General features: G+C 41.5%; 1 protein-coding gene across 16 annotated transcripts in view; it reads right to left on the reverse strand.

Moving 5' to 3' along the window:
* Positions 1–27,842, reverse strand: part of TRPC1 (transient receptor potential cation channel subfamily C member 1) — a 165,179-nt gene that overhangs the window by 18,560 nt on the left and 118,777 nt on the right. The window contains exons 1-2 of one of the 16 annotated variants that reach the window (XM_079777901.1): positions 11,625–20,415; positions 10,922–11,149 (exon numbers count right to left, since the gene is read on the reverse strand). The exons of 13 other annotated variants lie outside the window; for them this stretch is intronic. Coding sequence is in view for 1 of the 3 variants with exons in the window: in XM_079777899.1 (XP_079634025.1) it covers positions 11,625–11,630 (6 nt within the window). In the remaining 2 variants the exon portion in view is untranslated. Of the gene's footprint in view, positions 1–10,921; positions 11,574–11,624; positions 20,418–27,842 lie in introns of those variants that run through there. 2 more of the 16 variants (XM_079777899.1, XM_079777900.1) reach the window with 2 other exon arrangements.

The raw sequence follows: 27,842 nt of genomic DNA on the forward strand, positions 1-27,842 counted from the left end.
CATCTTCTCAGACCACAATGGCATATATTAGAAATAAACTACAATAAAAACAATCCAAACACTTGGAAGCTGAATAGCATGCTATTAAACAATGATTGGGTTACCAAAAAGATCAAAGAAGAAATTAAAAACATCCTGGAAACTAATGACAATAAAAAAAAAATCAAAAACCTAAGGGACACAATGAAAGCAGTCCTGAGAGGGAAGTTTATAGCGCTACAGGTCTAACTAAAAAAACAAGAAAAATATGGTAGTAAATCTTCTAACTCTACAACTTAAAAAATTAGAAAGAGCAAAAAGAAAAGCCCAGAGTGAGCAGAAGGAAGGAAATAATAAAGATCAGAGCACAAATAAATGACACAGAGACAAAAAACAAACAAACAAACAAAAAACACCACACCACAAAACAATAAAAAACATCAATGAAACCAAAAGCTGGTTCTTAGAAAGAATAAACAAGATTGATGAAACTATAACCAGGCTCACCAAGAAGCAAAGAGAGAGGACCCAAATAAACAAAATCAGAAATGATAGAGGCGAAATAACAACAGACCCCACAGAAATACAATGGATTCTTTAAAAAACAACAACAAACAAACTATGAACAACCCTATTCCTACAAACTAGACAACCTGGGGGAAATGGACATATTCCTAGAAAAATACAACCTTCCAAAACTCAATCAGGAAGAATCTAAAAATCTCAATAGGCTGATAACTATGGGAGAAATTGAAGCAGTCATCAAAAAGCTTCCAGCAAACAAAAGCCCGGGATCAGATGGTGTCACAGGGGAGTTATACGAAACATTCAAGGAAGAACTAAAACCTATCTTCCTCAGACTATTTCAAAAAATTCAAGAGGAACACTTTCAATCTCATTCTATGAAGCAAGCATCACCCAAATACCAAAACCAGATCAAGACAACACAATGAAAGAGAATTGCAGGCCAATATCCCTCATGAACATAGATGCCAAAATCCTCAACAAAATTCTAGCAAATCGGATCCAGCAGTACATCAGAAAGATCAAACACCATGACCAAGTAGGATTTATCCCAGGTATGCAAAGATGGTACAATATTCGGCAAATCAATAAATGTGATACATCACATAAACAAATTGAGAGATAAAAATCACATAGTCATATGAATTGATGCAGAAAAAGCATTTGACAAAATCCAACACCCTTTCTTGATAAAACGATCAGCAAGGTGGGAATAGAAGGATGATACTTCAACATAATAAAAGCCATATATGACAAACCAATAGCCAACATCATACTCAATACAAAAACTAAAAACATTTTCACTAAGAACAGGAACAAGACAGATGCCCACTCTCACCACTACTGTTTGCCATAGTACTGGAGGTACTAGCCATTGTGATTAGACAAGAAAAAGGAAAAAAGGCATCCAAATTTTTAAAAAAGAGGTAAAATTGTTAGTATTAGCAGATGACATGATACTGTACATAGAAAACCCTAAAGTCTCCATAAAACATTAATAAAGTTAATAAATGAATTCAGCAATGTAGCCGGATACAAAATTAATGCCAAGAAATCTATGGCATTTCTATACACCAATAGTGAACTTACAGAAAGAGAGACTAAAAAAACAATCCCATTTAACACAGCACCAAAAAAATTAAGAAACCTAGGAATAAACTTAACTAAGGATGTAAAAGACCTATACGTGGAAAACTACAGAACACTGAAAAAAGAGATAGAGAAAGATATAAACAGATGGAAGAACCTACAGTGCTTATGGACTGGTAGAATCAACATCATTAAAATGTCCTACTACCCAAAGCAATCTATAGATTCAATGTACTCCCCATTAAAATACCAACGGCATATTTCACGGACCTAGAACGAACTTTCCAAAAATTCATCTGGAGTAAAAAAAAAGACCCTGAAATAGCTGCAGCAATCCTGAGAAAGAAGAACAAAGTAGGTGGGATCTCAATACCAGATATCAAGCTGTATTACAAAGCCACTGTTCTCAAAACAGCCTGGTACTGGCACAAGAACAGACATAAAGACCCATGGAATAGAATAGAGAACCCAGAAATCGATCCAAATCACTATGCTCAATTAATATTTGACAAAGGAGGCATGAACATACAATGGAGTCAAGATAGTCTCTTCAATAAATGGTGTTGGGAAAATTGGACAGATACACACACAAAAAGAAAAAGAAAAAGAAAAAGAAAAAGAAAAAGAAAAAGAAAAAGAAAAAGAAAAAGAAAAAAGAAAAGAAAACAAAACAAAACAAAACAAAACAAAACCACCAACTTACACCATATACAAAAATAAACTCAAAATGGATAAAGGACTTAAACATAAGACGGGAAACCATAAAAATACTAGAGGAATCCACAGGCAGCAAAATCTGAGACATATGCCAAAGCAATTTCTTCACTGATACTACTCCTAGGGCAATGGAGACCAAACAGAAAATAAACAAATGTAACTACATCAAAGTAAAAAGCTTTTTCACAGCAAAAGAAACAACCAACAAAACAACAAGAAAGCCCACTGCATGGGGAACATTTTTGCCAATGTTATCACCAATAAGGGTTTAATCTCCAACATTTACAGGGAGCTCATACAACTTAAGAAAAGGAAGATAAAGAACCCAATCAAAAAATGGGCAATGGACCTAAATACTTTGGAAAGAAGACAGAAGGAAGGCTAAGAGACATATGAAAACATGCTCAATGTCACTCATTATCTGAGAGATGCAAATCAAAACAACAATGAGGTACCATCTCACACCTGTCAGAATGGCTATCATCAACAAATCAACAAACCAGTGCTGGTGAGGATGCGGAGAAAAAGAAACCCTCGTGCACTGCTGGTGGGAATGCAGACTGGTGCAGCCACTGTGGAGAACAGTATGGAGTTTCCTCAAAAAACTAAAAATGGAACTCCTATTTGACCCAGTAATCCCACTTCTATGAATATATCCCAAGAAAGTAGGAATACCAATCAGAAAGGATATATTCACCCTTATGTTCACAGTGGCACAATTCACCATAGCTAGGATATGGAAAGAGCCCAAGTGCCCATCAGCAGATGAGTGGATAAAAAAACAACAACTGTGGTACATCTACACAATGGAATACTATGCTGAGGTAAAAAATAAGGAATTTTTACCATTTGCAACAGCATGGATGGAACTGGAGCACATTATGCTAAGTGAAATCAGCCAGTCAGAGAAAGATAAATATCATATGATCTCACTCATTTATGTAATATAATGAACAACTTAAACTGATGAACAAAAATAGGTCCAGAGACAGAGAAACATTGATCAGACCATCAAACCTTAGAGGGAAGGAAGGGGAGGGTGGGGATAAGGGGGAGAAATCAACCAAAGGACTTGTGTGCATGCATATAAGCCTAACCAATGGATACAGACACCAGGGCGGTAAGGGTATGAGTGGGGGGCTGGGAGGCTAAAGGGGGAATATGGACACATATGTAATAACTTAATCAATAAAGAAATTTTAAAAAAGTACTCCAAATGCTTAACAGAAAGCCATTCCAATCTCAGCACTTCTGCAGAGGATTTTGTTGCTACGAAGGGAGAGGTAGAAACATGGAGATCTAAGAAAGAGCCTAATTTGTGAGGAGTAAAAGGAAAAGTCCTTGTTCAAGTCTAAATGAAAATAAATGCTTATATTTATAGCTTCTTAAAGTTTATGAACATACTAGAGGCCCGGTGCATGAAATTCGTGTAGGGGTGGAGGGGGGGGTGGTGTCCCTCAGCTCAGCCTCACCCTCTCCAATCTGGGACCCCTCGAGGGCAGGCAGACATCCCTCTCACAATCCAGGACTGCTAGCTCCCAACCATTCGCCTGCCTGCCTGCCTCATTTTCCGGAACCGCTTCTGCCTGCCAGCCTGATCACCCCCCAACCACTGCCCTGCCAGCCGGATCGATGACTAACTGCTCCCCTCCTGGCCCGATTGCCCCAAACTGCCCTCCCCTGCCGGCATGGTCACCCCCAACTGCCCTCCCCTGCAGGCCTGGTCGCCCCTAATAGTCCTCCCCTGCAGGTCTGGTCGTCCCCAACTGCCCTCCCCTGCTGGCCCAGTCACCCCTAACTTCCCTCCCTTGCCAGCTGGTCGCCCCTAACTTCCCTCCCCTGCAGGCCAGGTTCCCCCCCCAACTGTCCTCCCGTGCAGGCCTCGTAGCCCCCAACTTCCCTCCTCTGCCAGCCTGGTCGCCCCTAACTGCCCTCCCCTGCAGGCCTGATGGCCCCCAACTGCCCTCCCTTGCAGGCCTGGTCCCTCCCAACTGCCCTCCCTTGATGGCCATCTTGTTGTGGCTATCTTGTTTCCACATAGGGGTGACCATCTTTGACCACAAAGGGGCGGACATCTTGTGTGTTTGAATGATGGTCAATTTGCATATTACCTCTTTATTATGTAGGATATCAGATATACATTTTTGGATAGATGTGGTTTCACATGCACAGGAAGCCTCTGGAAGCTTACACAGGGACAGGAGTGAGGGCTAGGGGTTGGAAGGAAGACTTTCTCACTTTGAATTTTCTTTACTATATGCATTTTTTACTTTTAAAGTACAAAAATAGTGTTTAAAAATAATCATTCCTCAAATTTAACCAGGTCAAATTTATATAATTAAATCCAGCTTCAAATAAAATTTCTAATTGCCTCAAGTCTGCCAAGATAACATAAGCCACTTAGCAACGATACAAAATGATAAGAGCAGGCAAGTGGCCAAACCCTCCGAGCCCACTAGAGTGAGCCAGCTAATCCTACATAATAAAAAGGTAGTATGTAAATTACCATCACTCCGCTACGCCCACGATTGGGCCAGCGGGAGATGCAGGGGGCGGGACTCGGGGTGGCTGGGGTGGTGATTGGGCCGGCAGGATGCTGAGCTCGCGTCGCCAGCGGCAGCGCGAGCTCAGCGTCTGCGCCATGGCTGTGCTGCAGCACAGACGGGTCTCTGGGGCAGCGAGCCGGGCGTTTGGAGGTCCCGGCTGACGAGGCGGCTTGGGCAGGTGGGCGGTGCGGCTCCCGGGGGAGGAGTCTGGCAGCAGTTGGGCCGAAGGAGCGTGCGGCGGTGTCCGCAGAGGACGCGGGTTTCCGCGCAGCCCGGGCCGGCTGAGGGAGGGCTCATGAGGGAGCCGGAAGGCAGAGGAGGTGGCGGCGGCCCCAGCCTTCCTGGGCGGGAGGCGAAGGCAAGACCCCAGCCTGGGCTCTGGCCGCAGGAGGACCACGCCCCCGCCTCGCCCTAGGGGCCCAGGGACTTCAGAGCTGCCGGCCACACCGGGTCCGACCAGCAGACAGCCTACACGTGCATGATTAAATCATGCACTGGGCCTCTAGTTAAATATAAGAGGTATACTAAATCTTTTAGGTACATCACAAGCTAGGAATGCAGGCTCTACAGTTGTGAGAGGTCTAATATATCTGACTTGCACATGTGACTAGCCCATGGGCATGTTTCAAAATCTTACACTTACCTCACTCACCCCCTTGCAAAATTCTGACAGAAATAACCCAGGGAACTTTTAGAATGAGAAAGCTCAAAATGTGTGGGCCAACTTGGAAAAGAAATCATTTATGAGACCATGAGTGTGCAGAATAAAGCTGTACCATGTCTACAGAACTTAGTAAGCGAACTTAGTAAGTTATGACAGTAGAGAACTTAGTAAGTTATGACAGCAAGAATACAGTAACTGCTTTAAGTAACTACAGAAAAGATTGGCATTGAAGAAAATTTAGATGCTGTAAAGTTACAAATAGTCTTTTCCAAGAGTGAGCATGTATGATGTTATACTTTTAATTTTAAAAATTTAGTCCTAAATTAGTTTTAAAGAGCAATTCAATTTTAACATCAAGATGAGCAATCTATAATAATAAAAGTGAAATATGCTAATTAAACCGGACTTCCAGAGAACCTTCCAGGCAAGCTAGGGCTGTGAGGGCTGAGGCACGCCACCAAGGCTGTGAGGGCCAAATCCCTTGCACGGATTTCGTGCATCGGGCCTCTAGTATTTAATAAGAAAACTACAAACTTCCTGACTTGATCTTTATTTTTTCAATTAAATATTTATTGTTGAAAGTGCATATGACCCCTTTTTACCCCATTGACTCCTTCAAGCCCGCCCCACCCCAGGCCTTCACCACACTATTGTCTGATCCCAGGGGTTATGTATACAAGTTCTTTGGTTGATCTCTTCCCACCCACCCACTTCTCTTTAAAATCGTGGTATTAGTTCTTACATAATAAGACCAACCAAAAGCAACTACAGTGGAAATCATGGAGGTGACATCAGCTTGAGGAGCACATTAACCATTCATGCCAAAGGCAAACACTGACAACAGTACTTTTATGTTAGTCTGAGATAGAATGGTTACTTACTCAAAACTTATTAGCAGTTTTACTTGAGAAATATGAAAATTAAGAATAAATGAGGAAGATATCAACATGGTGGCCAGCAGGACAGTAATGAGGGAGAGAGTGTAAGTAAAGGAGTGTGAGGGGGGTGTGGACATGTATGGTGTCTGTATGGGTGAGTGAGGAGCAGTCAAATCTCACGGGAGTCTCAGGAGCGGGCAGATCAGGCTCTCCTGGACAGGAACCCCTGCTACCGCCACAGGCATTCCCAGGCTGGTCGCAGCTCTGGAGTAGAGACTACACTATCTTGAAGGGAGCAGTGGAGGCTAGGAGGGAAGCCACACCAACACCCAGACTGGCCTTGGACAACACCCCAAACCTGTGCAGTGAGTCGCTCACCAGCCATAACTCACAAGGGACCTCCACTGTGCCTCCTCAGTGAGTGGTGTGCTGTCTTCCCATGGGCTCACAGATTCAGGCAGTGAGTGTATGCCAGTGGGACTTAGTACGCCGCTCCACCCAGCCCCTGGACAGCACACAGTGAGTGCACACCAGAGAGATCTTGTGCACCACTCCACCATGGGCACCAGGGCCATGCAGTGAATTTCATGCCAGAGGGCTCTGGGACTTCACAGGGAGTCACACACCAGAGGAACTGTGCACATGCCCCCACCGACCCCTAAGCTATGAAGTGGATACCTGAGGGACCAGATCCATGGGGAAAGGGAGTACAACTCAGAATAGAGACAATAAAGGCATGAGACTCAAGGAAGACCCAGCCTCTGGGCTAAGAAATCCCTGACCACTGGACTGCTAGGGGCTTCAACCTCTTGGCCCTCAATCAGGTGGCCCAGGGCCAGAAAGAGACAGCAATTCACATTACATAGAAACATATACAAAGGGACAGCAAAAATGGGGAGACAAAGACACAATCCCCAAAGGAAAGAAAAAGAGGACTTGCCAGAAAAGGAACTAAATGAAATGGAGGCAAGTAATTTATCAGATAAAGAATTCAGAATAATGGTTATAAAGATGCTCAAACATCTGACTGAGAGTTACAAGCAGCTCACTGAGAATCACCAACATGGATAAGAATCAAGTGGAAATGAAAAATGACATAGCTGCAATAAAGAACACCCTGGAAGGTTTAAACAGTAGACTAGAAGAAGCTGAGGACTGGATCAGAGAGTTAGAAGACAAGGTAGAAAAAAAGACACCCAATCTGAACAACAATTGGGAAAAAAATTAAAAGGCAGGAGGAGAGTTTAAGGGAGCCTTGGGACAACATGAAATTAAGCAATCTATAATAATAAAAGCATAATATGCTAATTAGAATGGACCACCTTCTGGACTAAGCCGAAGTGCCGCAGGGGCCAAGGCAGAGGCAGCTGCCATGGTGGCGGGACCTGAGCCCCTTGCAGGAACTTTGTGAATTGGCCATCTAGTATCCACATAATAGGGGTGCCAGAAGGAGGAGAAGCTGAACAAGGAATAGAAAAGCTGTTTGAAGAAATAATAACAGAAAACTTCCCTGACATGGGGAAGAAAAAAAGTCACACAAGTCCAGGAAGCACAAAGAGTCCCAAACAAGATGAACCGAAAAAGACCCACACCAAGACACATCCTAATTACAATGGCAAACATTAGGAAGGAAGATGGCGGCTGGCAGGACAGCCATGAGGGAGAGAGTGTGAGTGAGGGAGCAAAAGGGGAGTGCATGGACGTGTGTGGTGTGGGGGTATGTGTGTGTGAGTGAGGGACAGTTAGATCCTGCATGATTTTCGGTGGCTGGCTCTGTCTAGGAGAGCCACTGCTACTGCTGAAATCACTCTTAGGGTGGCTGGCTCTGACAGAAACCATGCCATCTTAAAGGGGAGAGCTGCTGTAATTAGGAGCCTAGCCTCACCACCACCCAGACTGGCCTCAGATACCAACTTGGACCCTACAGCCAATCCGGCCAAAGACCTGCTACCTCAGCTGCAGACCCATGGACAACAGGATTCAAGCCTCCCTGGATGTGGGCTCCTATGGGTCCCAGAGTGCACCGCCCTCCCGCCAGCCCACCGCGTCATTCCTGGGCACCCTGCATCCCACCAGTGAGTCTCAAACTGTGCTCCCTAGCCGCCAAGCACACAGCATCAGCCCTGGCCCTGCACATCCTGCAGGTGAGCCTCTGACTGCATTCCACCTGCCAAGCCTGCAACATCGCCCCAACCCCACGTATACCACCAGTGAGCCTCTGACTGAGCTCCACACCTGCCAAGCCCATGATGTGGGCACCAGGCCCCGTGCGTCCTGCCGGTGAGTCTTGGACTACACTCCTTGCCCACCAAGCACGCTGCATCACCCAGGGCCCCAGGAATTCTACATGTGAGCCTCAGACCATGCCTCCTGCCTGTCAAGCCCGCAGCATCAGTCCTGGGCTCCACATGTGTCTATTCCTGGAACCATTCATGAGAGCAAAAATGGGGAGACAAAGAAACAAACCCCAAAGGCAAGACAAAGAGGAGTCACCTGAAAAGGAACTAAATGAAACAGAGACATGCAATATGTCAGAAAAATAATTCAGAATAAGGGTTATAAAGTTTCTAACCTGGCTGGATGAGAAAATCAACAACTTATGTTAAGAATCAAGAGGAAATAAAAGTGACATAGCTACAATATAAAACACTATGGAAGGTTTCAACAGTAGACTAGAAGAAACAGAGGATTGAATTAGTGAATTAGCAGACAAGGTAGAAAACATATAATCTGAACAAAATTATAAAACAGGAGGAGAGACTAAGGGAGCTTTGGGACAACATGAAAAGAAGGACCTAAATAGACACTTTTCAAAAGAAAAGATACAGAAAGCCAAGAGACATATGAACACTTGCTCAAAGTCACTAATCATCTGAGAGATGCAAGTCAAAACAACAATGAGGTACCATCTCACACCTGTCAGAATGGCTATCATCAACAAATCAACAAATGACAAGTGGTAAGGATGCGGAGAAAAAGGAACCCTCTTGCACTGCTGATGGGAATGCGGATTGGTGCAGCCAATGTGGAAAACAGTTGGTGTTTCCTCAAAAAATTAAAAATGGAACTTTCATTTGACCCAGTAATCCCACTTCTAGGACTATATCCCAAGAAAACAGAAACACCAACCAGAAAGGATATATGCACCCCTATGTTCATAGCACAATTTACAATAGCTAAGATTTGGAAATAGCCGAAGTGCCCATCAGCAGATGAGTGGATTAGAAAACTGTGGTACTTCTATGCAATGGAATACTATGCTACTGTAAAAAAGCAGTCTGTAAAGGGAACGACTATGTCAGTAAGTTCCAGAACTCAATATTAATTAGAATGTTGAATACATAACTACTTTTTATATACCCTTTTATCTAACTACCACTTTTCATTTACCCTGCAAAGTGGCAAAGTCTAATATTACCTCTGTTTTTCCAAGTGACAAACTGAAGCTCAGAAAGACCCAATGACTTGCTCAAGGCAACAGAATTAAGAGATGGCAGAGGTAGAAGTGAATTCTTGCTTCTAACTCCTTGCAAGTGCTTTTCTAAAACATCACTTTGTGGTTTTGATCTTAGCTCTCCCATTAAAAATTTGGGATTGGGTATAATTAAGGATTCAGTTCACATAACTGTTCCCCAAACAGCAGGGCTTGTTGAATTAATACACAGTAAACATCCAAAAAAAGATGCAATTGTTAACATTTTTTAGCAAGTCTTTTTTTTTTTTTTTTTAACATTGTGTGAGCTGAGCCTTGGTTTCCTGACATTTAAAAGAGATAGCCAAATGTGCATCAAACTGACTCACTCACGTGCAGTCAGACTTGAGGGCAGGACTGAGAATGCAGGGGATCACTCCCAGGTGATTATGCAGCCTCGCCAGTTTGGGAACTCCCAAGACTACACGACTTCTACATTTTCCTCTAGCTCTAACATTCCATGCTTCTTAAAAGCAAAATAGCCATCCCTAAATGCAAAACATCTGAAACCACTCCTTACTCATTACAAATTACAACAATATGTGCACTTACAGTGTATGGGCCATTAAATTAAATCTAATAATTCATCCAGTAAAGCCAAGTAATTCATTAGGAATAAAACATGCACTTGTGTGTCAGATACTACATTCACTTTTGTAGTTTTCTTGTATTAGTTTCAGGTCTGCCCTAGTTAACTCCACTGACTTTATTTTTTTTAAATAAATCTTTATTGTTCAGATTATTACAGATGTTCCTCTTTTTTTCCCCCCGACAGCTCCCCTCCACCCGGTTCCCACCACACCTTCTGTCCTTACCCCCTCCCCCACTGTCCTCATCCATAGATGTACGATTTTTGTCCAGTCTCTTCCCGCACCTCCCACACCCCTTTCCTCCTGAGAATTGTCAGTCCACTCCCTTTCTATGCCCCTGATTCTATTATATTCACCAGTTTATTCTGTTCATCAGATTTTTTATTCACTTGATTTTTAGATTCACTTGTAGAAAGATATGTATTCATTGTCATTTTGTTGTTCATAATTTTTATCTTTACCTTTTTCTTCTTCTTCTTCTTCTTAAAGAATACCCTTTAGCATTTCATATAATCCTGGTTTGGTGGTGAGGAACTCCTTTAGCTTTTTCTTGTCTGTGAAGCTCTTTATCTGACCTTCAATTCTAAATGATAGCTTTGCTGGGTAGAGTAATCCTGGTTGTAGGTTCATCACTTTGAATATTTCTTGCCACTCCCTTCTGGCCTGCATAGTTTCTGTTGAGAAATCAGCTGACAGTCGTATGGTTACTCCCTTGTAGGTTAATTAACTGTTTTTCTCTTGCTGCGTTTAATATTCTTTGTCTTTTGCCCTTGGCATTTTAATTATGATGTGTCTTGGTGTGGTCCTCTTTGAACTCCACTAACTTTAGAGGGAGTGGAGTAATACATAATCATCTATGAACAGCCCTTCATGTGTCAGGTGCTCTGCTGTGCATGTTATTCACATGAACCCATTTAATTCTCACAACAAACACAGAATCCTAAACTCACAGGAAAAAAGTAAGTTATGGAGCAAGATTATGAGCCACGCTTTGTGGTCCTCTCTTTCCTTTCTGTCTAGTCACCTAACTGCCAAAGTTAAAAGTTGTTCAATTCACTAGAAAAAAGTGGATGACCAGGGAGAATTTTAAAAATCTATAAATTATTGAAGCCTGCCACAGAAGAATCTATCTATATAAAAGCCTAATATGCTAAGTGCCCTTACCTCCATCCAGGTAATGATGTCACGTAGCAATGCCCAGTTTCCTCTCCCTAGCGACAACAAGCCTCCTTACAGTTTCTTCAGCCTAGGCACATGACTTGCTTTATAGCCAGGTGCAAACATTTACACTGTAACCAAATGTCTGTGAAGTGTTTTCATATGCCTCATCTCATTTGATCCTCACAGAAGTCCTGAAGTAGGTAGATAGGAGATTCAGTGGAATCCTATTTTCTTTTCATTAGCTGAAAAACTGAGATTTAGAAAGATTAGAATCTTGACCTGACTGAAAAGAAGTAAGAAATGGTGGACCTTGAAAATGACTTCAGGTTTTCTCACTGTGCAGAATATAGTCAAACACTGCTGCAGCCCTAGCCGGTTTGGCTCAGTGGATAGAGTGTTGGCCTGCGGACTGAAGGGTCCCAGTTTCGATTGTGCTATGAACCCGGGCAAGGGCTCATGCCTGAGTTGTGGGCTTGATCCCCAGTAGGAGGCATGCAGGACGTAGCCAATCAATGATTCTCTCTCATCATTGATGTTTCCATCTCCCTCTCCCTTCCTCTCTGTAATCAATAAACAAATATATTAAAAACCAAACAAAACACTGCTGCAGTTAAATATTCTACCTTTTGTTCTCCCTGCGTGATCTACAATAATAATCTGCTTCATGTTGCTATTTACTGCTGTGTTGCTGACAATTACCTGAAAGAGAAGTTGGGGTGCTTCACTGGGCTGGAAAAAGTTTAGCTACATCAAAAAGCAGGTCTAATTAAGCAAGTTTATTCTATCTATAATAATAAAAGCATAATGTGCTAATTAGACCAGACATCCTTCCGGACGTCCTTCCAGACAAAGCCAGGGCTGCAAAGGAAGCCTGGGTCCTAGGTGCCAGAGGGAAGTTGGTGCCAGCAGTCTGGAGAAGGAAGGCCTACTCTTGCATGAATTTCGTGCATCATGCCTGTAGTATCTATATAAAAGGCTAAGTTGACTTGTGCATACACGAATCATATAAAACTCTCGCTGGCGCCAATCTCATGTGCGTGTTTCCATCTGTCACTGTTGATTGTGAATTTGGTTGACACGTCAATTATAGAGAAAGGGTGAATAGCGATATTAAAATACTAGAGGCCCAGTGCACAAAATTTGTGCACTCAGGAGGAGGGGGTCCCTCAGCCTGGCCTATGCCCTCTCGCAGTCCTGGAGCCCTTGGGGGATGTCCAACTGATGGCTTAGGCCCACTTCCACGAGGATTGGGCCTAAGCCAGCAGTTGTGCATCCTTAGTGCTGCTGAGGAGGCTGGAGAAACTCCTGCCACTGCCGCTGAGCTCACCAACCGAGAGCCCAACTTCTGCCTGAGTGGTGCTTCCCATGTGGGAGCGTACTGACCACCAGGGGGTAGCTCCTGCATTGAGCGTCTGCCCCCTGGTGGTCAGTGTGCGCTATAGCAACCAGTTGTTCTGCCGTTCAGTTGATTTGCATATTAGCCTTTTATTATATAGGATTTCTTCTAATTCATTTCCTTTCAATGTGCACAAAATTCGTGCACCAGGCCACTAGCTGTACAATAAAAGTTAATGAGGGAATCATATTACTCTGTAGCACAGAAACAGAGAGGCAGTTTTGCAGAGTGTTTTAGACCATTAGCTCTAGCTGGAACCCCAGTTCTGCTACTTACCAGCTGTGTGACCTTATTCAAGTTACTTACTGTCTCTATACCCCCATTTCTTCCTCTGTAAAATAGAAATAAAAGAGTCTGCCTCTTAGATTGGTTGTGAGGATTAAATGAGGTAGTAAACATAAATAAAAACCTTAGAACATCTGTTTATGTCTTCCTCTATCTCTTTTTTCAGTGTCCTGTAGTTTTCCGAATACAAGTCTTTTATATCCTTAGTTAAGTTTATCCCTAGGTATCTTAATTTTTTGGTGCAATGGTAAATGGGATTGCTTTTTTAATCTCTCTTTCTGTAAGTTCACTATTGGTGTATAAAAATGCCATAGATTTCTGGGCGTTAATTTTGTATCCTGCTACATTGATGAATTCATTTATTAAGTCTAATAATTTTTTGATAAGAGTCTCTAGGGTTTTCTATGTACAGTATCATGTCCTCTGCAAATAATGACAGTTTTACTTCTTCTTTTCCAATTTGGATACCTTTTATTTCTTCTTCTTGTCTGATCACAATGGCTAGTACTTCCAGTACTATGTTGAACAGGAGTGGTGAGAGGGGGCATTCCTATCTTGTTCCTGTTCTTAGGGAAATGGTTTTAGTTTTTGTCCATGAATATGATGTTGGCTGTAGTTTTGTCATATAAGGCTTTTATTATGTTGAGGTATGATCCCTCTATTACCTCTTTGCTGAGGGTTTTTAATCAAGAAAGGGTTTTGAATTTTGTCAAATGCTTTTTCTGCATTAATTGATATCACTATGTGATTTTTATCTTTCAATTTATTTATGTGATGTATCACATTTATTCATTTGCAGATATTGTACCATCCTTGCATCCCCGGGATAAATCCTACTTGGTCATGGTGTATGATCTTTCTTATGTAATATTCGATCCAATTTGCTAGAATTTTGTTGAAGATTTTGGCATCTATGTTCATGAGGGTATTGGCCTGTAATTCTCTTTCTTTGTGTTGCACAGTAAGTACTCAACTGTTCACTGCTATTTAAAAAAATATGTTGTTATTGATTTGAGAGAGAGAGAGAGAGAGAGAGAGAGAGAGAGAAGTAGAAGAGAGAGAGAAACATCAATGATGAGAAAATTGGCTGCCTCCTGCAGGCCCCCTACTGAGGATTGATCCTGCAACCCCAGCATGTGCCTGTTGGGGACTTCTTGGTTCACAGGACAATGCTCACAACGGCAAGGGCTGTTTATTACTATTATTACTATGCCCACCATTATTTACAGATCCTATCTTCATGTCTTTATTTGCTAAAATATATAACATTACTGATTTGTGCCCAACCACGACTCTTATATCTGCTGAGGTGTATTAGCTATATCCTTCATAAAAACAGGTTGGTGTCTCGAGTCAGACTTAGGTTCAACTCTTAACTGCACTTATTAGTTCTCTGAACTATTTAACTTCTCTAATTCCTTAGATTCACCATTTGTAAAATGGAAATAAAAATAACAAGGATTGTGATGAGGATTAAATCAGAGGAAGGCACTTAGCATAGTGCCAAGTGTATATAAAATGTCCAATAAATGTTAGCTGCTATTATTTTGAATAAGGTACCTAGAGCAACAGCTAGGATATAGCCTTCTTTCTCCATCAGTGTTTTTCTTTTCTCACAACAATCAGCACCAATTTTTCAATTCAACAAACATTCATTAAGTAACTACTATAGCAAAGCAGTGAGTAAAATGCAAATGAGAAAATTCCCTATCTTTCAGGAATTTTTAATTTAATAGAAATTATATAACTTACAATTTTAGATAAACTAAATTTAAATTGTCCTATAATAAAGATAAGCTTTAGGAAGTACTAATTAAAGGCTCAGAGTATTAAGTTCATCAGATGGGGCATTCCTTTCCCATGGAAGCAGGAGTGTAGGAATACATTTTCTCATGGAGAGGAAACTAAAGAGGGCACATGTTCCCATCCCTGTAATGCCTGCCCTTCACCCACCTCTTTCTACTCAATTTTAAATACTGAATTCAAGTGTGACTTCTGGGAAGTCTCCTCTGGTGCCTTAGACTCTATTTCAGCACTGAACACCCTAAATGTTACTGGCTTGCTTGTCCCCCTCAGTGAACTATGAGTTCCTTAAGGAGATATTGCAGTTTACCCATTCCAGTATTCCCACGGTCCAGTAGCTACCAGGCATTCAACAAATGTTTGTTAAACAAATAATTAAGATTTCAATGAACAGGGGATATGGCTGGAACATTCTAAGCAGGGTAATAACAACAATGACATGCAGTGGGGAAGCACAGGAATGGGTGATATTAGACCCAGATGGAGTACTATTTCAGGAAGAGACAATTAAAAAAAATGTTAGTAAATTAAAATAAATTTAACAAACAAATGCAGTAATTACATAAAAAGATTATCTAAAATAGGAGGTTATATACAGAAAGGGGAAAAGTGGCACATTTATTAAAATAGTTAACAATGTCAATTTCCTTTTCATATTTATTTTAGCTTTAAATTCATAACTAGATTATTCTATTTTATTTTTATAATCCTCAGCAGAGATATGTTTATTGATTTTAGAGAGAGAGGAAGGGAGAGAACACGCATGAGAGAGAAACATCAATGTGAAAGAAAAACATCAATTGGCTGTTGTCCATATGTGCCCTGACCTGGAATCGAACCTGCAACTTCTTTAGTGTATGAGATGATGCTCCAACTGGCCAAGCCACCTGACTGGGGTGAGAATTACTCTATTTTAATTTAGTTCCTTACCTATGATGAACAAAATAAATTTAAAAAAAACAGTATTATAAATGTTATACATAAAATTATACTAGAATACTTTGGCACTGTTATATAATACAAATCTATCATATTAATAAGACTATACTAGAAATTCAAGATGGCTGTTGAGTAGATGGAAGCTACACTCACCTCTTCCCAGGACCACACTGGAATTATAACTAAATTATAGAACAATACATTCACCTCTTCCCAGGACCACTCTGGAATTATAATACAACAATCATCTTGAATAAACAACTGAGGACTAGGTGAAGAGAAGTCTTAATCAAGGATTTATGGAAGAAGCCACATTGAGACTGCTCCAAACAGGTTGCCCAGGGCTAGTAACAGGCAGAAACTGTACCAGTGTCCCTCAGAAGAGACCTAGAACCAAGACACCAAGTGGCCAGCTTCATATAACCTCAGAACAGGATCTAATAAACTTCACAAGCAGCATATCCAAAGGGAGATCTCAGCAGGCACCAAACCCTGCTGAAGTGAATTTTGCTTCGGGTGGTCAGCACCTGCACAGCAGCTCCCATGCTGTGGTCAGGGTTGAGCATCACAGTTGGCCAGTTGAATGAACCAATAGCAATCAAGATTCAGTTACAACAAGAGGGCCTATATAACCCACACAAGAGACAATCCTGGAGCACTCAGCTCAGGAGATCAAGGAGACTTCACCACACTACTCCACAGAACACTTTTCACATAAGGACACTCCACAAAGATAGGAGTCATACCAGATCTATCTCATACATAGAAACAAACACAAAGAGGCAGCCAAAATGGGGGCACCAACAAAAAGGCCCCAAATAAAGACCAGGAGAAATCTCTAGGAAAAAAAAAGCTAAATGAAATGGAGGCAACAATTTATCAGATACAGAGTTCAAAGTAATGGTTATAAGGATGCTCAAAGAGCATGAAAAAGAAACCATAAAAAAAGGGCCAGTCAGAAAACAATACCATATATGACAGACATCAAGAATACACTGGAAGGAATCAAAAGTAGGTTCATGAAGTAGAGGACTGACGCTACAATTTGGAAGACAAGTTAGAAAAAAAACCCACCAAATCAGAGAAGCAAAAAGAAAATAAAAATTTAAATGAGGATCATATAAGGTACCTTTGGCACAACATGAAGTGTAACAACAGTCATTTTGTAAGGGTACCAGATGGAGAAGAGAGAGAGCAAGGGATCAAGAACAGATTGGAAGAAATAATGACTGAAAACTTCCCTAAGTTGGTGAAGAAAAAAGACATACAAGTCCAGGAAGTGCAAAGAGTCCCAAAAATGTTGAACACAAAGAGCCCACACCAAGACATAGAATTATTAAAATGACAAAGGTTAAAGACAAGGACAGAATCTTAAAAGTTTTAAGAGAAAGGCCGTTAGTTACCTACAAGGGAGCTCCCCTAAGACTGTCAGCTGATTTCTCAACAGAAACATTTCAGTCCAAAAGGGATTGGCATGAAATATTCAAAGTGATGAGAAGCAAGGAACTACATTACCCAGCACGGCTATCATTTAAAACTGAAGAAGAAATGAAGAGCTTCACAAACAAGAAAAAGCTACAGGAGTTTGTGTGTGTGTTTTTTAAACCAGTATTACAAGAAATGTTAAATGGCTTGCTTTAAGAAGAAGAAAACAAAACAAAACAAAACAAAACACGAGAAACAGTTAAAAGAATGAAATGGCAATAAATACATACCTATCAACAATCACTTTAAATGTAAATTACCGGAGGAGGAACTCAAGATGGTGGCGTAGGTAAACACCTAAACTGTTGCCATGCACAACAATTTCAAAACTACAACTAAAAGACAAAACGTCTATCACCCAGAGCCACGGGATGGCTGGCTGAGAGGAAGTTCTACAACTAGACGGAAAGAGAAAAGAGCATTCAGTGCACAAACGCTGAAAGGCTGAGGTACGGGGGCGCGCGCGATATGGGCTGGCGGCGGATCCCAGCTGGTGGCGGGCGTTGCTTTCTTCAACCCAAAGGGAGACAAGCTCCCGATTTCTCTGAAATCTAGTTTCTGGGGAGACGCGCGGGACCCAAACTCCTACGGGGAGAAGCTGAACTGTCTGCCATCGGGTCGGAAAGTGAGGGTGGCTAGCTTGCAGAGCTGCACGCAGGAATCATTGTTTGATGCGCTGGGGCGCGAGATGCGGGGACGTGGTCAGAGGCGCAGGACGGCTGGCTGCCAGCCATTGCTGTTTGCCACGCCCTAGCCTAGTGATGCCCTGAGACCCTGCCCCACACAACCTACAAACTCACCCAAGCTCCAAACAGCAGCTTTTACATATGAATGGCCTTCACTATTGCTGCTTAACCTAGCAAACTTGCAAACCGGTTCAGACAGCTCTATAATCTACAAACCCCAAGCAGGAAGAAGAGGACTGTAGTTCTCACTATAGCTCCTGCAGGGTGGCCTCAGACAGTAGCTGACCTGCACCCCATTGGAGATCCAGAAGCCAGTGTACCTAGTGGTCAGTGTGAGACACAGATTTCAACTCCTCACATCCATAAGTGACACATTCAAGAGGCAGGCTCAGTGAGCACCAAAGCCCCACTGAAACAAGTCCTGCACCATAAGCGTGTCTCTAGCGCAGCAGTTGCTCCATTATAAACACAGCAGGTCCCCACAGCCAATTGGCCTGGAGGTCAATTCCTCCCAGTGTACCAACAGCAATCAAGGCTTAACTACACCAAGACTTTGCACTCAGCCCACAAAGGGGAGTACCAAGACTGTCCACCTCAGGTGATTGGCGAGGCTGAGCTACTGGCCCCTATAGGTCACCTACCACACAAAGCTGCTCCATCAACACAGGGAAACAGCCAAAATGCGGACACACAGAAACATGTCACGAATGAAAGAAATGGAGGAAAGCATACTACGGGATGACATAGAGTTCAAAACCACATTTATAAGGTTACTCAAGAATCTTCTAAAAGCCGCTGAGAAACTTGATGAGACCTTCAAGGACCTTAATGAGAATGCCAAAAAAAATGGAAAAGGACCGGTCAGAAATTAAGCATACACTATCTGAAATAAAGAATATACAGAAACTCAACTGTACATCAACGTACCCCAAGAATCAAACCAAAGATCTGAAATATGAGGAAACAAAAAACACCCAACCAGAAAAACAAAAAGAAAAAAGGATCCAAAAATATGAAGATCATGTAAGGAGCCTCTGGGACAACGTTAAGCGTACCAACATCCGAATTTTTGGGGTGCCAGAAGAAGAGAGAGAGCAAAATATTGAAAACCTATTATAAGAAATAATGACAGAAAACTTCCCCCACCTGGTGAAAGAAATAGACTTACAAGTCCAGGAAGCACACAGAACCCCAAACAAGAGGAGTCCAAAGAGGACCACACCAAGACACATCATAATTAAAATACCAAGGGCAAAAGAGAAAGAGAGAATCTTGAAAGCAGCAAGAGAAAAACAGTTACCTACAAGGGAGTACCCATACGATTGTCAGCTGATTTCTCAACAGAAACTATGCAGGCCAGAAGGGAGTGGCAAGAAATATTCAAAGTGATGAATAGCAAGAATCTACAACCAAGATTACTCTACCCAGCAAAGTTATCATTCAGAATTGAAGGGCAGATAAAGAGCTTCACAGATAAGAAAAAGTTAAAGGAGTTCATCACCACCAAACCAGGATTATATGAAATGCTGAAGGGTATTCTTTTAAGAAGAGGAAGAAGAAGAAAAAAGTAAAGATAAAAATTATGAACAACAAAAAGACATCAAATACATACCTACCAACAAGTGAATCTAAAAATCAAGTGAATAAAAAGTCTGAAGAACAGAATGGACTGGTGAATATAATGGAATCAGGGACATAGAAAGGGAGTGGACTGACAATTCTCAGGGGAAAGGGGGTCTGAGGGGTGTGGAAAGAGATTGGACAAAAGTCTTACACCTATGGATGAAGACAGTGGTCGGGGGTGAGGGCATGGGGTGGGCTGGGGAGTCAGGTGGAGGGGAGCTAGGGGGGGGGGGAAGAGGAACACCTGTAATAATCTGAACAATAAAGATTAAAAAAATAAAAATAAATGTAAATTACTTAAGTCATCCAATCAAAAGACATAGGGTGCCCTAGCTCAGTTGGTTAAAGTATCATCCCAATACACCAAGTTTGTGGGTTTAATCCCCAGTCTGAGGACATACAAGAATCAACCAATGAATGCATAAATAAGTAGAACAACAAATTGATCTCTCTCTCTCTCTCTCTCTCTCTCTCTCTCTCTCTCTCTCCAACCCCTAGTACTCTCTCTAAAAATCAATTTTTAAAAAAAGACATCAGGTAGCTGAATGGGTCAGAAAACAAGACCCATATATATGTTGTCTACAAGATACCCACCTCAGAATGAAAAATACACACAGACTAAAAATAAAGGGATGGAAAAAGATATTTCATGCAACTGAAAATGAAAAAGAAAACTGGGGTAGCAATACTTATATCTGACAAAACAGACATTAAAACAAAGGCTATCGTAAAAAACAAAGAAGGATACTACATAATAATAAAGGGATCAATCCAATAAGATTATATAATCCTTGTAAACATCTATGCAGCCAACACAGAAGCACCTAAATATGTAAAACAAATCTTGATGGACATAAAGGGAGAGAGTGACAGTAATATTGACATAATAGGGAATTTTACACTCTATTCACATCAATGAATAGAGAAAATTAACATGGAAACATTAGCATTAAATGACACACTAGAAAGAATGGATTTAATTGATATTTACAGAATATTTCATCCAAAAGCAGAATATACATTCCTCTCAAGTACACATGAAACATTCTCAAAGACAGACCATATAAAAGGACAAGTAATTAATAAATTTATTAATAAATATTAATAAATTTAAAAAGATTGAAATATCAAGGATATTCTCTGATCACAATGGTATGAAACTACAAATAAATTACATCAAAAAACATTCAAACACACGAAGGCTAAATAACATGTTATTAAACAATGAATGAGTTTAACAATGAGATCAAGAAAGAAATCAAAAGTTACCAGGAGACGAATGAAAATGAGAATACAACAACCCAAAATCTATGGGACAGATAAAAAAAACTTCTAAGAGGGAAATTCATAGCATTAAAGGCTTATCTCAAGAAACAAGGAAAATCTCAAATAAACAATTTAACTTTACACTTAAAGGAACTTGTAAAAGAACAACAAACAAAGAAGCCCAGAGTGAAGAGAAGGCAGGAAATAATAAAGATCAGAGCAGAAATAAAATATAATCTAAAAATGCAATACAAAAGATCAATGAAACCAAGAGCGGTTCTTTGAAAAGATAAATAAGATTGATAAATCTTTAAACAGACTTATCAAAAAAAGAGAGAAAGAACCCAAATAAAATAAGAAATAACTGACATAAAAGAAATGGACTAATTGGATAAATTCATAGAAATATACAATCTTCCAAAACTAAATCAGAAAGAATCAGAGAATCTGAATAGACAGATTACAATTAGTGAAGTTGAAACAGTAATCAAAACACTCCAAGCATACAAAAGTCCTGGACCAAATGGCTTCACAGGTGTATTTTATCAAACATTCAAAGAAGAATTAACACATCCATCTCAAACTATTCCAAAGAATTAAAAAAAAAGGAGAAGTCTCCTAAGGTCATGTTACGAGGACAGCATTATCCTAATTCCAAAGCCATAATAAGACACTGCAAAGAAAGAAAACTATGTGCCAATATCTCTGATGAACATAAAAGCTAATGACAAATTATTAGCAAGTTAGATCCAGCAATACATTAAAATGATCATATAGCCCTAACCAGTTTGGCTCAGTGGATAGAGCGTCAGCCTGAGGACTGAAGGGTCCCAGGTTTGATTCCAGTCAAAGGCATGTACCTTGATTGAGGGCACATCCCCAGTACGGGGTGTGCAGGAAGCAGTTCATGGATGTTTCTCTCTCATTGATGTTTCTAACTCTCTATCCCTCTCCCTTCCTCTCTGTAAAAAATCAATAAAATATATATTTTTAAAAATGATCAAATACCATGATCAAGTGGGATTCATATTCCTGAGATGCAAGGTTGGGTCAATACCTGTAAAGTAAGTAATAATAGAGCTCATAAACAAAATGAAGAATAAAAACCATATGATCATATAATAGCTGCAGGAAAAGCATTTGATAAAATCCAGCACCCATTCATGATAAAAATTCTCAGCAAAGTGGAAATAGTGGTAACATACAACAGCATAATAAAGGCCTTATATGACAAACTCACAGCCAACATAATACTCAATGGGCAGAAACTATAAACTTTTCCCTTAACATTGCAAACAGGACAAGAATGTCCACTTTTACCATTCATATTCAACATAGTACTGGAAGTCCTAGCCACAGCAATTAGACAAGAAGAAGAAATAAAAAGTATCCAAATTGGAAAGTAAGAAGTAAAACTGTCAGTCATTATTTGTGGTTGACTTTATACTGTATATAGAAATTCCTAAAGATTCCACAGGAAAACTACTAGAACTGATGAATGAATTAAATAAAGTAACTGAATAAAATATCCAGAAATCAGTTGCATTTTTATACACCAATAATGAGTTATCAGAAAGGGAAATCAAGAAAACAATCCTACTCACAATTGCTTCAAAAAGAATAAATTACTAGACATAAATTTAACCTAGGATGTAAAATACTTGTACTCAGAAAATTGTAAGACATTGAAGAAAGAAACTGAAGATAATACAAATAAGTGGGTAGAAATAATTAACATTATTAAACTGTCCATACTACCAAAAGCAATATACAGATTTAAAGCAACTCTATCAAGATACCAATGACGTATTTCACAGAACTAGAACAAATATTTCAAAAATTTATATGAAATCATAAAGGACCCTGAAAAGCAGCAATCATGAGAAAGAAGAAAATGAGGTATCACACTTTCTACACTAATAAAAGAGAAACATGCAAACTGACCATACTTCCACCACACCCACCAGGCAATCAGGAGCAAGTATGCAAATTAACCCAACCAACATGGCGGCAGCCAAAGAGCTGGAGTGAGCAGGAGGCTTGGGTTGCCCTAGAGATGGAGGAAGCCAAGCTTCCCGCCCGCCCTGGCTGGCCCTGGCCTCCGCTCAAGGCTACAAAGTTTCAATTATAGAAGATAAATAAATCCCAGATGCTTGATTCCAGCCGGCGCTGGCCTCCGCTGAAGGAGGCACTGAAAAAAATAAAAGAAAAAGAGGGGCTGGGAGCGTAGGTCGTCAGGGGGTGATAAGGCCAGGATGGGAAAGCAGTTGTGGGTGATCAGGCTGGTGGGGGGCGGGGCTGTTGGGGGTAAGCAGACTAGCAGGGGGGCCAGTTGGGGGTGAGCAAGCCAGTGGGGAGGGAATGTGGGGGCAAGCAGGCGAGCAGGGGGGCAGTTGGGGGTGAGCAGGCTGGCACTGGGTCAGTTGGGGGTGATCAAGCTGACGGGGGGCATTTGGGGGTGAGCATGAAGGTGGCGGGGGGCAGTTGGGGGCGAGCAGGCCAGCTTGCAGAGTGGTTAGGGGCAATCAGGCAGGCAGGCAGGCAGGTGAGCGGCTGGAGCCAGCAGTCCAGGATTGTGAGAGGGATGTCCGACTGCCGGTTTAAGCCTAATCCCTGTAAACTGGCAGTAGGACATCCTTCGAGGGGTCCCAGATTGGAGAGGGTACAGGCCAAGTTGAGGAACACCTCCCTCCCCCCGCCCCCATGCACGAATTTCATGCACCGGGCCACTACTTTGATATAAAACTATACTACAAGGACATATAATCAAAATAGTAGGGTACTGGCATATAGACAGCCATATAGATCAATGGAACAGAATAGAGACGCCAGAAATAAACCCACACCTTTATACTCAATTAATATTTTACTAAGAAGGCAAAAACATATAATGGGGTAAAGATAGTCTATTCAATAAATGGTGTTGGGACAATTGGACAGATACTTGTAAAAAAATGAAACCAGATATCTTCTTACACCATATACAAGAATAAACTCAAAATGGATTAAAGACTAAAATATTAGACTTGAACTATTAAAATCCTAGAAGAAAACACTAGGCAGTAAAATCTTGGACATTTCTCATAGCAATATTTTTTTCTGATAATCTCCTCAGGCAATGGAAAGAAAAAATAAAAGTAAACAAATAAGGGGACAAGCCAAGATGGTGGCATAGATAAACACCTATACTGCTGCCTCGCACAACAATTTCAAAACTGCAACTGGAAGACAGAGTGGACATTGTCCAGAACCACCGGAAAGCTGGCTGAGTGGAAATTCTACAACTAAAAGGAAAGAGAAAAGGACACTGAGACTCGAAGGAGCTGTGGAAGTGCAGAGACCTGTGCGTGCGGAAAGGGCGGGCGGCTGAATAGGCGGCTGGCTTACTTGCAGCGGCGCGCGGAGAGGGCGGGCAGCAAACATGTGGCTAGCTTCTCGTTCGGGATGGAAACAAACCTCCCCAATGCACTGAAATCCAGCTCCGAGTGAGACTTTAAGTACCAGACTCATTCGGGGAGAAACTGGACTGTCTGGCAGTGGGCGAAACTCGAGATCAGCCTTCTCTCAAAGGTGCGTGCAGACATTGCTGCGGGGCACTGAGACACAGGGGCCTCTTAGGGCGGGGCTGACGGGAAACCAAGGCTGTTTGCTCCACCCTGAGACTCCGCCCCATCCAAGCTGAGCACAGAAGCTCTCCCAGCGGAGACACTGCTGATCTTCAGAGCCATCTGGCCTGGAGGTCAATTCCCTCCAGTGACACCAACAACAATCAAGGCTTAACTAAAAGACGACTGCACACACAGCCCACAAAGGATGCACCAAGAGTGTCCACCTCAGGTAACTGGGGAGGCTGAGCCACTGGGCCCTGCTAGGACACTTAGCACACAAAGCCACTCCATCAACTCAGGGAAGCAGCCAAAATGTGGAGACAAAGAGGCAGGCCACAAATGAAGGAAATGGAGGAAAGCAAAAGACTGGATATAAAGTTCAAAACCACGGTTATAAGGTTTTTCAAGAATTTCCTAGAAAAGGCCGATAAATTTAATGAGACCCTCGAGGATATGAAAAAAGATCAACTAAAAATTAAGCATACACTGACTGAAATAAAAAATATTATACAGCGACCTAAAAGCAGACTAGAGGATCGCAAGAATCAAGTCAAAGATTTGGAATACAAAGAAACAAAAAACACTCCTCCGGAAAAGCAAAAAGAAAAAAGAATCCAAAAAGTTGAAGATAGGGTAAGAAGCCTCTCGGACAACTTCAAGCGTACCAACATCAGAATTATGGGGGTCCCAGAAGAAGAGAGAGAGCAAGATATTGAAAACCTATTTGAAGAAATAGTGACAGAAAACTTCCCCCACCTCATGAAAGAAATAGACTTACAAGTTCAGGAAGCACACAGAACCCCAAACAAGAGGAACCAAAGAGGACCACACCAAGACACATCATAATTAAAACGCCAAGAGCAAAAAACAAAGAGAGAATATTAAAAGCAACAAGAGAAAAACAGCTACCTACTTACAAGAGAGCATCCATACAATTGTCAGCTGATTTCTCAACAGAAACTATGCAGGCCAGACGGGAATGGCAAGAAATATTCAAAGTGATGAATAGCAAGAATCTACAACCAAGATTACTCTACCCAGCAAAGCTATTATTCAGAATTGAAGGTCGGATAAAGAGCTTCACAGATAAGAGGGAGCTGAAGGAGTTCATCACCACCAAACCAGAATTATATGAAATGCTGAAAGGTATTCTTTAAGAAGAGGAAGAAGAAGGAAAAGATAAAGATAAAAATTATGAACAACAAATAATGTATCTATCAACAAGTGAATCTAAAAACCAAGGGAATAAAATATCTGATGAACAGTATTAACTGGTGAATACAATAGAATCAGGGGCATAGAAAGGGAGTGGACTGACAATTCTCGGGGAAAAAAAGGGGGTGGGGTGTACGGGAAGAGAATGAACAAAAAGTATACACCTATGGATGAGGACAGTGGGGGGGAGGGTAAGAGCAGAGGGTGGGGTAGGAACCTGGTGGAGGGGAGCTATGGGGGTAAAAAAGAGGAACAATTGTAATAATCTGAACAATAAAGATTAAATTTAAAAAATAAACAAATGAGACTACATCAAACTAAAAAAATTTTGCACAGCAAAGGAAGCTATCAAGAAAAGACAACCCACCAAATGGGAGAACATATGTGCCTATACATCTGATAAAAGATTAATGTCCAAATTTTATAAGGAACTTATAGAACTCAACACCAAAAAATGACAAAAGCACAAACCCAAAAAAACAACCCTATTAAAAAATGGGCAAAAGACCTGAATAGATACTTCTCCAAAGAGGACGAACGGATGGCCAATAGGTACATGAAAATATGCTCAACGTCACTAATCATTAGAGAAATGCATATCAAATTCACAATGAGATATGACCTCACACCTATCAGAATAAACAACAAACATCAAGTGTTGGCGAGGATGTGGAGAAACGGAAGCCTGGTGCACTGTTGGTGGGAATACAACTGGTGCAGCCACTATGGAAAGCAGTATGGAATTACCTCAAAAAATTAAAAATGGAACTGCCTTGGTGGACCGAACAATTCCACCTCTGGGAATTCATACAAAGAAATCCAAAACACTAATTTGAAATAATATATGCATCCTGTGTTTATTGCAGTGTTATTTAAAATAGCCAAGATCTGGAAGCAACCCTAGTGTCCATCAGTAGGTGAGTGGATAAAACAGATATGGTACATTTACACAATGGAATACTATGCATCTGTAAAAAAGAAGCTCTTACTCTTCGCAGCAGCATGGATGGACCTGGAGATAATTATGCTAAGCTAAATAAACCAGTCAGAGAAAGACAAATCCTACCAAATAATAGACAAGTATGCAAATTGACCGCACCTTCTCTATGCCCAAGCCATGCCCACCAACCAAGCCACGCCCACAAACCAATCAGGACGAGTATGCAAATTACCCCAACAAAGATAGCGGCTAATTTGCATATCAAGACAGCGTAGAAAGAAGCCAAGAGCTGCAGAAGGGAGCAAAGCTGCAGAGAAGCAAGCAAGCCGGGGGAGGAGAAGGGAGGAGCGGAGGCAGGGCTGGGGGAGAAGGAAGGAGAGCAGGCGGGGCTGGGGGAGAAGGGAGGAGTGGAGGCGGGGCTGGGGGTGAAGGAAGGAGAGCGGGCGGGCTGGCAGAAAAGGGAGAAAAGCAGGCAGGCTGGCAGAGAAGGCGGGACAGGGGAGAAGGGAGGAGCGGAGGCGGGGCTGGCGGAGAAGGGAGAAAAGCAGGGGGGCTGGTGGAGAAGGCGGGGCGGGGGACAAGGGAGGAGAGCAGGCGGGGCGGGGTAGAGTGCAGCAGGAAACCCTATTGCAGGATTTTTCCTGCAACAGGAACGCTAGTATGGCATAATCTCAATTATATATGGAATCTAATGAACACAATAAGCTGACAAAATAGGTCCAGAGACATGGATACATGAAACAGAATGACAGATCTCAAAGTGGAGTGGGGTGGAGGAGAGGACAGAAAGAGACTAACCAAAGACTATATATATGCATATATGTATAGCTCATGGACACAGACAATACAAGGCCTGGGGTGAAGTGGGGGCTGGGTGAAGAAGGGCAAAGTGAGTGAAAATGGAGGACATCTGTAATACTGTCAACAATAATTTTTTTTAAATGACCAAAAAAGCTGTGGTACATTCACACAACG

This window comes from Cnephaeus nilssonii (genome assembly GCF_951640355.1).
Source record: "Cnephaeus nilssonii genome assembly, chromosome: 7".
In the NCBI taxonomy this organism is placed as follows: domain Eukaryota; kingdom Metazoa; phylum Chordata; class Mammalia; order Chiroptera; family Vespertilionidae; genus Cnephaeus; species Cnephaeus nilssonii.